Raw genomic sequence first — 11,621 nt, forward strand, 5'->3', positions numbered from 1 at the left:
TCAATTAAAAGGTGTTTACGTCCTTCAGTCCTGCACGTGGACACATTTTGTTCCAGCGGTTAAGAATCTATCTGAGTTTTAAGGGAGTTCAATATGCGGTGAGTCGCAGAATTATTCGAAGATCAATGTAGGACCACTTCGTTATTGCTGACCATAATTGTGCAATTTTAATCGAAAATAAATTATATCCTAAAGCAAATAAATCAACCCTCTAACGTGTTTTATTTCCTCAACTGAAGCAAGAGCTCTTTTAGCTCTAAATAATCAATGGACAGCCAGTTTTTATCCTTAGCCATCACTGATAGCTGAACCCAAGACTATCAGTGATTTCAATAGGTATCGGGAAAGGCCGTAGGTTAGACAACTGCTGCCATCTCGTGGCTCTAAATTTTAACAGCTGTATTACTCTACAAAATAATTGAGGTTTATGATAGTTTTTGTTTAGCAGTGGTGTTAAAAATCAGAGTTGTCAGAGGAGAAATCCCCTACTTGCCAGTGCCAAAGATGGATCGATTGGCTCTGGAACCGGCTGGAAAAAAAAAAAAATCTAGTCTGAAGTAAACGCTATTTCCATAGGACTACATGGGAACTTAACGTAAAGGAAGTTTTTATGATATTTTTTACTTTATATTTTTAATTCTAAGTTTCTGAATTATTATGCAAGTATACTAGAAAAGGAATATAGTTATCACTAACATGTGTCAGTGCACTGCTTCATAACAACTTCTTTCTTTCAGAATCCAAGAAGCGAATCGCTATGGAAAATCCTCGTAAGTATTTATCTACATTATTGTTTTATTTGAAGAAATTTCAATAATTTTATAATTGTTATTAACTACTCTTTCGTAGTATATAGATTACTACAAAATTAAACTCTTTGGAAACAAAGTTCAACAATAAATATGCTGCACGTCAAAGAATCAGAAGGTTGATTATGCTGAAAACAAAACCGAGATTAATGTTCTGTCTTTCGCAAATATTTTTATAATTTACTATGACAACGAATATTTTCCTGCTTTTTAACCTAAACTTCGAACGATATTCAAAACTGGTTGATGATACCAGTATTAGCTGGTAAGTAGGAAGATACGATTCCATTTCTATATTTGTGAAGCTACTTCGGATCTCTGGAATAATTCAAGCTAATTGTAATCTATTACGAGGAGTGGGTAAATAAGCCACTGATCTGAATTTACTCTAAGTACATTACTGTATTGATTGACTGTTTCTCCAGAAGCAATATCGTATATCTGAAATAATATATATGTATATCTACTACTGCTAGTGTTTATATTTCAAATACTTTTTTTTATGGAAACCGCCATTTTCTTTGAAGTGCACTTAAGTGGATTCATGTAATGTTGTGTTAATACACGTTATATATAAGTAATAAAGAGTGTTAGTAATACAAAAACTAAATATTGATTTTCAGTATTATAGATTGTTACCTATATTATATTATTTTTGGTCGGTTTGTTGATGGATTTCGAAGGTTAGTAGGTCTCTCGACATGAGCTTATACCGCGAAAAAAAAAAAAAACTATACGAACATTATATTAAAAGTTACATCAGAATCACTACTAAAATTACTATCAATTAAATGAAAAAAAGAAGAAAAAATGACTAACAAGACACCTTTATGAACTACTCTTGCCAATGTGTAATTTAAAGCGTGCAATTAGAATATAGGAGATTGAAAATAAAGTAGGTTTTTTTTATCAAAGATTTTGATTTCTTAAATAAAATTGGTTGTTTTACAGGTCTCTTTGAAGGAGATATTACTGGCTTTGACTGGAATCAGGTAAATTTTTTCCTCTGAATTGTTTGGTTTCATTTAAAAAAATAAATAAACAATTTATTTTTAAATCGTTACTATTTATTTGCGAGAAAGCAAACAAGAAAGCTACATTGGGTGGTATGTTATTCATCCGCTTAATGCAATCGACTTTTGCGTTTGAGCTAAAGGATACTCAGTAAAGGAACTTCATTAGAAATATTTTCGATTTATTATTGTTAAATCCTTAATAACGAATTCAATGCTGTATTTTTTTTAAAGTCTAGTTGGATTTAAAATGCTTGAAAAATGTGTTTTTCAATTATAGTAGTGCAAAGTGTCTTGCGTGGAAAGCAGGCTATTTTATACTAATACGTAATTATCGCAACTTAAAGTTCATGAAAATAAGTGGATTCTTTTAGTTGCTTGAATTTGGTCTTTATAAATATGAATTTCATTTTTTTATCTCATTCTAAATCGGTAAGCATAAAACAAGGTGCGGCATTTGTCTCAGAATAATTTCAAAGATGAACAAATTACATTTATTGTTGACGAAACCAGGTTTCTTTATAGGACAGAAATGGCCTTGTGAGCGAAAGGAGATTGTGGCCCAATGGAGAAGTTCCGTACGTCATTGACAATGAACGAAGTAAGTAAAGGATTTTAAATTCTTTACATGATCTCAGGGAATTAAAAGTGAATTTTGATTTTCATCATAATCGAAAAAAAAAAACCGTATCTGGACACTACCCCCCCCCCTTAAGATTGATACAATTTCTCTACCTAAAGATCAGCACACGGAGATGACGGAAGATCGAGTTATTAACTTCTGAAAGACGTTGCCTCTGATAAACTAACCAATCGCCTCCTCGATAGCTTAGTCAAGAGGACGATGCGACATTTGCCGTCCTATACAAAAGATTGAGTTTAAATCCTGTCTAGGAAACGAAAAGCATTTTAAGGGTTTGAAACTGAAGCTGAGTTTGCCCACCTCATACAGGGGTGGTAGAATTTTCTCTCGAAAAATCCGATTTTCTTCCTGCAAACCAGGCATAACCGACAGAGAACACAAACATTAAACAGACATAATATACTAGCCACATAATCCACTAAGAAATAAAGTAATTAAACCAGACAGTCCAGGCAGAAAACACACGCAATTTACAGTCATAAAATACTAGTCTCAATAAGCCTTACTTACTTCGGCTGTAAACAAAATAGATTAATTGAATCAGTTTTATTAGGACATTTTTGACAAAATGAAGTAAATTAAGTTATAAAGAATGAATAAACTAATTAAAAAAACTTTATTTAATTTATTTATAATTTATTTATTTAATTTATTCATAAATAATTATTTATAAAATACGTTAAATTTATTTCATTTTTTAAATTTTTGAAATAAAATGTAAATTGATTTTAAAATTTATTTAATTTATTCATAAATTAACTGTTTGAAGATGATGATATTTAAAGTTGTTAAATATCATCATCTTTCCTTCCTTTTTCTTTTATCTTTTTTTTTTGTAGTTGTATAATTTGTGTTTTGTTATTATTTAGTATAAAATTGGTAATTAAACGCAAAATCAACTTCCGATATCTGATAGCTTCTCCATGAAATTTACAGTAAAAATCAAGGATATCATAATGGAAGCGATGGAAGATATAGAACACAGCACGTGCATCACGTTTGTTCCAAGGGACCGAAACAAGCACAAGAACTACATTCTTATCAAATCCGTTGATGGGTAAGTTTCAAAATTAGCATTATCTATCTAATGTACTGTCCGTATTTCATTCTTTTTCAGTCTCTCTCTCTCTCGCTCGCGCTCTCTCTCTCTCTCACACACACACAACCACATACACACACACATGAACCACTATAGTCCGGTGATGGACAATATATAGCCTTTCCAGACAAGCCAATCCCACCTTTCAGCGGCTGGCTTGTTTTTGCCAACGGGGCTCTTGCAACAGAGTATTGCTGCGAACAATGCATTTCTTCCCTAATTTCGTGGAAATGCCAACAACTCCCTCCCTCCCAGATGGTAGATGACCCCTATCATTCAGTGACATTCTACTGGATGATGAAACTGGAAACTGAGTTTGGTCTCCAGTTTCTACCTTCCGCCATCTTTCTCTCTTAATGTATTACGAGTAACAGTCTTATGCGTGTTAAAATACTGTAGGAACATATTCTGGAGTAGAGCAGTAAAATAGTTCAGTAGGATGGCAGCTACATAATTTTCAACGGAACAGAACTCATTGATCAGGCTGCTGATTAAATAGTAAATAATTCTATTGCCACTTAACCCACTTTTTAGGTGATGCAAGGAGCGAATCCGAGTACGATAGTATGAAGGGGAAACTCGACGCCGCGCAGACCTGAGACTGTGGGAGGCATACCGGTGGCTGTGTTGCTATCATTGCATGCTCCAGTTCTTTACTCCTTTGTAATACTAATCAACCATGAATGGGGATCAAAATAATATTTCACAGACACTACCAAAAATAACAAAAAACAGCAGACTCAAAAACTTTAAAAAACATTAAAAATCAAAATAAAAGTCATAAAAACACACGTTACAAAAAAACAAAAACAAACAAAAAAATAAATAAAACGGGAGGTCCATATTCACTTCACTAATTTGTGATTTTCGCACCAATTTCACCGCCTGTCATGGTCGATAGCTCAATTTCTTCAACGTTTCTCCATGAATGTTAGAATACCCAAAGCTGTGCACTTTTGTCTACGCTCTTTTTCCTATTCATAAATGACTCGCTAACCTCCAATTCTAATCACAGTTTTGCAGATAACAGTGCGCCTCCATTTCTCTTTTGATATTCTTTGCAGTGGTCATGTATCCCAAAGTGGCTTTCCTGGAAACATTCGTATCATATCCATAGCTTCCTCTACGTTCAAAACCTAGCTTGATGTCCCATGACATTATTTCTCACCAGTACGGCCCACTGACACTGTATAAATACCAAATACTCCCTACTTCGGAATATTTTTCTCAGATATGGAGTGGTTCAGCAGAAACCTCTCTAAAAAAGTTTGTGAACAGATAAAGTATATTGATCAAGCGCAGATTTGTGGTTACATATTCATGCAAAATATACATTTATTTATCAAAGCAAACGGCTACTCAAATTTAATTTTTGCCTTTCAGCTGCTCCTCCGATCTTGGCATGTCAGGAGGGGAGCAAGTGGTTTCTTTGGCTGATGGCTGCGATGCAAAGGGAACTGCAATTCACGAGATACTCCACGCTCTAGGATTCGCGCATGAGCAAAGCCGTTCAGACAGAGATCAGTATTTGGACATCATCTGGGAAAATATTGAAGAAGGTAAAATATAACTAGAACCTGTCATATAATGGACGGTAATTGTCCATAAATAAATAGGATAAATTTTTATAGTAAATGTTATTCAAAAATTTCCATATCACATTATTTTCTATTATTCATAATCTACACATAAAACTGGTATGATAGGAAGGCAACTGAATAAATTTATATGGAATAATAGAGTAATTAGCCAAAATTCTGAACAAGCTGTAGGAGGTTTAAGAGGTTCGGTCTTCCAAGGTTTGAACAGTAACTATCAAGACGACATTGCATCAGAAGGAATTTCATGAATGATCTCCAAACCACAAACCTGCCATCACAAACATTGACCACAGTGAGCTTATAATTCCATGTGATGGTAGGAGATAGCATTTATGTTTTAATTAAATTTTATTATTTTTAATGATTAATAACTTTTATTATTTTAATTATTAGTTTAAGGAACAGAATGTCAGGCTGTTCTCCCAGATAACACCACTTGCAACTCTCACAGGGCCATTCAGTTCTACAACGAAGACCCAACGCTTGAGTGCAAGATAATTACCTACTGAATAGACTCATGTGTTATAAGACAACAGTTAGGTAACACTGTACAGTGACATTTCTGTCTTCTAAGGCGCTTCTGACGGAATCAATCCACCTTGATCTTCCTCTGGATCTTTTTCCAGATCCAGAGGAAAATCATTTATGCCGTGATTCTCCAAATCTTTCTCTGAACTCTCATATCTGTGGTCTCAAGTGTTTTATTTCAAACACAGCCCTCAGATCCATAAGTTAAAATTGGTTTGAATGCTATCTTGTACACAGCTAGTTTAACATTTTGCCCAATTTTTCTCTTCTTCTATATACATTTATTCAGTTGATTTTCTACCATGCTAGCGTTGCTAATTCTGATATCTTTTTCCATATCTCGTTTGCCATCTTCACTAAAGTTGTGCCTAAATAGCTGAAATGTTTTACTTATTCTATAAGTTCTCCGTTCACAATGCAGTTGATGTTTTCAAAATTTCTGCCTATTTTCATTGTCCTTTTCTTTTTATTTCTGATATTCATGCTAAATTTATTACAACAGTTATTCAATTTAGTCAGGGAATCTTGCAGACTTGTACGGGATTTATTCAGGAGTAAAACATCATCTGCATAAAGTAAATGACTGAGATTGGCATCTCCGATTTTGATGTTATTTTTAATGCCACTTTCTTTCATAATGTAATCTATATAGATGATGAATAACAATGTAGATAATGTGCACCCTTTATTCACACCTGATTTAATATCAAACCATCTTCCTGTACTTCCTTTAATTCTAACTGCTGACTTTATAACTCAAATATAAACTATGAATTACCCGATATAATGTTTCATTTACATCATAATACTGTAGCGTTTTGAACAGCTTTTCTCTTGGCACCTTGTCCTATACCTTTTCCAAATCTACAAAACATAAATACAGATTCTTATTATATTCTCATATCTATTTGTATTGAAGTGAAAATGAGATCTTGGCAGCCTCTATTTGCCTTGAACTCAGCATGTTATTCTCCAAGCTTCCCTTCTACAATTTTTCTTAAATTTTTCTCAAGTATACTTGCATACATCTTATGCAAATATACTTGAGGAACACTTTTTGGAATATCTTTATCTTCGGTTTTCATTTCACCTTGATCATCTCTGATTCCTTTTACATACTCTTTCCTCCATTTCTAAGTTTTTAAAAATGTTTTGCCGCCTTCCTGATATTTATTTGCTGTGTTGTTATCGAAGTCATCCCATGACTTCTGTTCAGAAATTTTACACAATGCTTCGCTTTCTTATATTAGTATTATATCATCTAAAGCTGAACTTGTATTATCTAAGCTGACTTACTTGCCAGTCACTTTTGATAAGCTTTTTTCTTTTTGACTGCCTCTTTAACGTCCTGAGATCACCATAGTGTTCCAATTTTTCTATCCTTTTAGACAACTTCAACACATGCCTCTCTGGAAGAATCAATCAATGTTTTCTTCGGGATTTGCCGTTGAATCTCCAAATTTTATCCGATTCCTCCATTCCCCCCCCCTTTAAGTTAATGATTGTAAGTTATGGTAGTTTATTTGACTTAGAACTGTAGGTTAAAATAAATAATGCTTTGCAACCATTAAGAAGAAACAGATTATTATTATTGGACATCAACATTATTACAAAAAGTAATAGCAAGCATTTAAATTGCAAGATGTATTATGATATTAATTTCCTTTTCTAAATGTCGCACACGCAACTGTAAAATATTGCTAATAATAATACGAATTACACTTTATGCTAAATCACATGAAATATATCAAATTACAAGTATAGTGAAACTAATTACAATCTATCACGTATTAATTGTAACAAAATGTAGTATTGTTATCTAAATTTTATGTATATAATTTTTCTGACAGATAATAAATCATTAAAAATTATTACTATTATTATTATGATTAATTATTTTACGCAGATCAACTGTATAATTTTTACAAGCTCCTGCCTTGGGAAAACAATCTTCTTGGAGAGCTATTCGATTATTATTCAATCATGATTTATGACGAAACTTCTTTCTCAAAGGATGGGTCCAGGACAATGATCCCAAAGAAACCTGGAGTGACACTGCCTACAATAGAAGAAAATACTGACATGACAGAGAGCGACATAAGACGTATCAACAAACTCTATCAGTGTTTTGGTAAGTGATTCGAAAGTATGCAAGCGTTTTAAGGACTTCATAATTTTATCTTTAATCCATACATTTTCTACTCCGATATCTGGTTAATCTAATTCATTCATTCAGTATTAAGATCAAATCTAAACGATTGACAAATTATTAATAATAAGAATACAGCTATGATTAAACAGCTCCAAGCGTCATCTGTTGAATCGACCAATCCACTTGGAGTCGTGACCTGCGCATGCCCATTCTCTCTGACAAGCATGTAATGATGACATCATTCTTCGTCTACTTATACAAAATGTGTATTAATCATATAAACGATAACAAACGTAATGATTAAAATACCTTTCGGTGTGCTAATTATGTTTCAAATAATGAAACAAATCTTTGACATGCACCACATAGTTTTGATGATTCTATCTATGGAAAAATGACAGCTGTTAGGAAGTTCCGAAACATTCTTTAAAAATTCTGAAGGTTTTAAACTTATTAAAAATATTATGCATTAACTGCAGCATACACACGAAGTTGTTATTCAAAAGTCTAGTTACAGATATTTGTTTTTATCTCCTCAAAACATAAACCTTTGTCCTTAATCTTACTGCAGGAAACAAACGGCCAACTCCATCTCCGGTATCTGAATATTTGTGTGACTTCGATACGGATGACTGTGAATTTACGAGTGCAGATGATTCTACCTACGATCCTTGGATAAGAAGGAGGCAAACCATAGGAGGAAAAACGGGTAAATTGTATAGAACACATGATGAGATTATTTTCTCTATAATTTAGAATTCTTGGCCAATTCTAAGTTAAAATCATTGATAATTCAATAATTAATAAAATATTCAAGCAACCAATAATGTCAATAGATATAAAGCATCGTTTATTTCGAAACTTGCATATCATTGGTTTACTGGGCCACAAACACGACCAAAAGGTAAATAAATATTTTCTTACCTTTTGGTCCGATTTTGAGTTTTTTTTTCACTATTCTTTCTTTTCTGCGAATAGCAACCATAGTCACTTTCCGGCTAACAGTAGTATTAGCGATTCACGAAGAATGGGTTTATTCTGGGATAAACCGATGTCAACAAGAATCATTATTTGATATCCGGAGCTAAAGAAAAGTAAAAACGGTAAAAACGTATGAATGGGATCGCATTGTTCTTAGAACTGTTGTACATTTGGGTCAGATGATCTGCTTTTCTGGGAGAGAAGCAGTAAAACAAGTCACTAGAGTACTTGGAAAAATAGCAAGGGTTCTGTGAATCAGGATTTCAGTTTTTTTTTTTTTTTTCAATTACGTACAATCTGACGGATATTTTGAACTTTGCAATGTCCTTTTCCGCGATTAGGTGATATATTCACTATGAAATAGCAGCCCAAGAATCAATACTAGAGATTGCTGATAAGGCAAACTCTCGTGGACTGTAGAAGTTGACTTTTAATTATCTATTTATTAAGTTAGATAAGATTTAAATTGCAAATTGCGGATATAATTCTAGTAGATATGACTACTGATTTATTAGATAGGGGAAAGCTTTTTAACTTTTAAAGGGAAACAAGTACAGAAGTTGCTCCTGAACATAAGTTCCGATAAAAATCGAAAATAAGAAAGTCATCACTTTCTTGAAAAGCAAGGGAAGAGCTTGATGCTCTTCCGCATAACATTACATGCACCTTCCAAAGAATGGGCATCACTCATAGGATGATGCCCAGTGCTTTGTCATTAGAGTGTACAATGTGAAGGTAATGGCTGGCCGAAAGAAGGTTCTGGTCTCTACGATCTGCGTGCTCACTACTTCTTCGACGGACATCATTCATGTACCATTGTAAAATGAGGAGGAAGATTAGTCTTTTGGTTAATTAATTTAGTTAATTGTAGACTGAAACATAATTTCAGTCTACAATTAACTAAATGCAGATCCTACACAGAAACATGCTGGACACGAAAATATATCTAATTATCTAGTTTATCTAATCCCAGTGCATCGTATAATAGTATTTATAAACGAATTTGTATTGTATTGTATGTACTAGTATGATTGGGCTAGGACTTTAATTCCTATCCAATCGCATTAAGATATTTTTATATCTGCTTGGCTTTCTTAAAGATATTTTTATAACCATGGTTGCACTGAGAATTTTATTTTCAAAGTACGCATAAAAGTAACGTAGATGTAAAAATATCTTTGTATTTTTTAAGTTTTTTTTTAATTAGCAATATCAATTACAGTGATAGCTGCAGATGTCCAGTGCTAGTCTAATTTCACTTTTTCTTTAGGATATTTCATGTCTCTCACAAGAGACGCCGTTAACACGCAAGGAATTCTCTTCAGTCGTATTTTTAAGATACAAACACCCAGAAGGATGTGCGTATCTCTCAGTATATACACAGATGGACCATGGTTTATTTATGTTACCTTGTATGATCCAACTAGTCGAGATCTCATAGAGTTCGAAAAATCATCCGGAAAATGGAAGACCATTCAAGCCACATTTGACACAGTGACCGATGAGATCAGCGTAAGTGGTTTATTTTTACATTTGCTTGAATAGCAAATCAGATCTCTGCTTGAATAGCATAGAAAGTAAAAATTTAATTATCATGACTTTAATTACTACTTTAATTAATAATAATAATAATACTAATTTATTATTATTATTATTATTATTATTTCACAGCTTTTTTATTTAAGCTAATACTTTTTTTTCTAATTTCAGTTTGGCATTTCTGCTTATAAAGCAGGTTTCGGAGAAGGTGATGTAGCCGTTGATGATTTTATCTTGAAACCGGGATCATGTTGAAGAAAACTGAATCCTTTATCCTCGGGACTGTACATAATGTACAATTAATTTCTTTTCTCATCGGATAATGTTTCTAAGCGATGTATCAAATACTGTAAGATTCAATAAAATTACTCAAATAATTTTTTTTTTACTTTATACGCCGTTCTACATATTTGTCTCACAGTTTATAAGAACAACATGCATCGCATCATATAATAAGAAGAGGAAAAATATATATTTTTCCTCTTCTTTTTACAAGGATAAAAAATTTCAAAAACTTCATGATGATTTCAAGAATTAACAAACGTATAAAAAATCATACCGAAAGCTTCTTGCAATTAAGTCAGCATATTCCATTAAAGAATACAGAGAAAAATGAAAGAAAATTGAGTCATGTATATAAGTAGGTAAAGAAAGTCATGAGAAGCATTTGGGAAGAAACAGAAAGATATAGAAGATAATATCACAAAAGCATAAATGTTCCGAAGGCTATTGTAGTTTAGACATGGAGGAAAAATACTGGAAAAGAAATCAGAGTCACGAAAGTGACACCAAAATTGAAAAAAAAAAAAACATTCTACAGATAAGAATAGCAGACTTGCCAAGCAGCGAATTCGAATTTCGAATTCTGCTATGGATACGCCTATTTGTGAATATCTTTAGATGGGAGATGACTATCCTTATCATCGCAAAATGTGAACCATACCTCAGCTTATTGGGAACTTGAAATGACTTTAAAATAGTTCATGTTTGGTTTCTAGGTTAAGGATTTCGGATCATCTAAAAAATTAAAAAACAAGCAGTAGATAAAAAAGCGTAATAATAACATTAACTCAATTATCGTAGTAATATCATATAAATTTACAACTCCCTTGGATGGGAATCACATTAAAATAACTGGATGTCTTGAATAATTCCTTTTTAAAAATTTTAAACGAAATAAGAGAAATGTAATCAGAAGTACTTATCAGTATCAGAGGTGGGGAAAAGTCTTGAGAATCCTTCTCAAATATGGAAAG

At 32.8% G+C, this 11,621-nt stretch overlaps 1 protein-coding gene across 1 annotated transcript; it reads left to right on the plus strand.

Annotated features, from left to right (window-relative positions):
* Window positions 1–743: 743 nt before the first annotated feature.
* On the plus strand, window positions 744–10,675 carry LOC150095338 (hatching enzyme 1.2-like). The gene is made up of 9 exons (XM_090410549.1): window positions 744–770; window positions 1,761–1,801; window positions 2,348–2,423; window positions 3,402–3,522; window positions 4,948–5,123; window positions 7,600–7,824; window positions 8,417–8,554; window positions 10,097–10,338; window positions 10,537–10,675. Exons 1-9 carry the CDS (start codon window positions 758–760, stop codon window positions 10,618–10,620), a joined length of 1,116 nt encoding a protein of 371 aa, XP_090266675.1. The 5' UTR covers window positions 744–757; the 3' UTR covers window positions 10,621–10,675.
* Window positions 10,676–11,621: the final 946 nt, after the last annotated feature.

Source organism: Typopeltis vanoorti, chromosome 20 (assembly GCF_054136105.1).
Source record: "Typopeltis vanoorti isolate ZY-2024b chromosome 20, IOZ_Tvanoo_1.0, whole genome shotgun sequence".
NCBI lineage: Eukaryota > Metazoa > Arthropoda > Arachnida > Uropygi > Thelyphonidae > Typopeltis > Typopeltis vanoorti.

What these genes read in the sequence shown, in the direction of transcription:
- LOC150095338 (XM_090410549.1), top strand. An exon ending in CGTCATTGACAATGAACGAA is followed by an intron (nt 2,424 to 3,401) that starts GTAAGTAAAGGA and finishes TGAAATTTACAG; the next exon opens with TAAAAATCAAGGATATCATA. An exon ending in CAGTGACCGATGAGATCAGC is followed by an intron (nt 10,339 to 10,536) that starts GTAAGTGGTTTA and finishes TTCTAATTTCAG; the next exon opens with TTTGGCATTTCTGCTTATAA.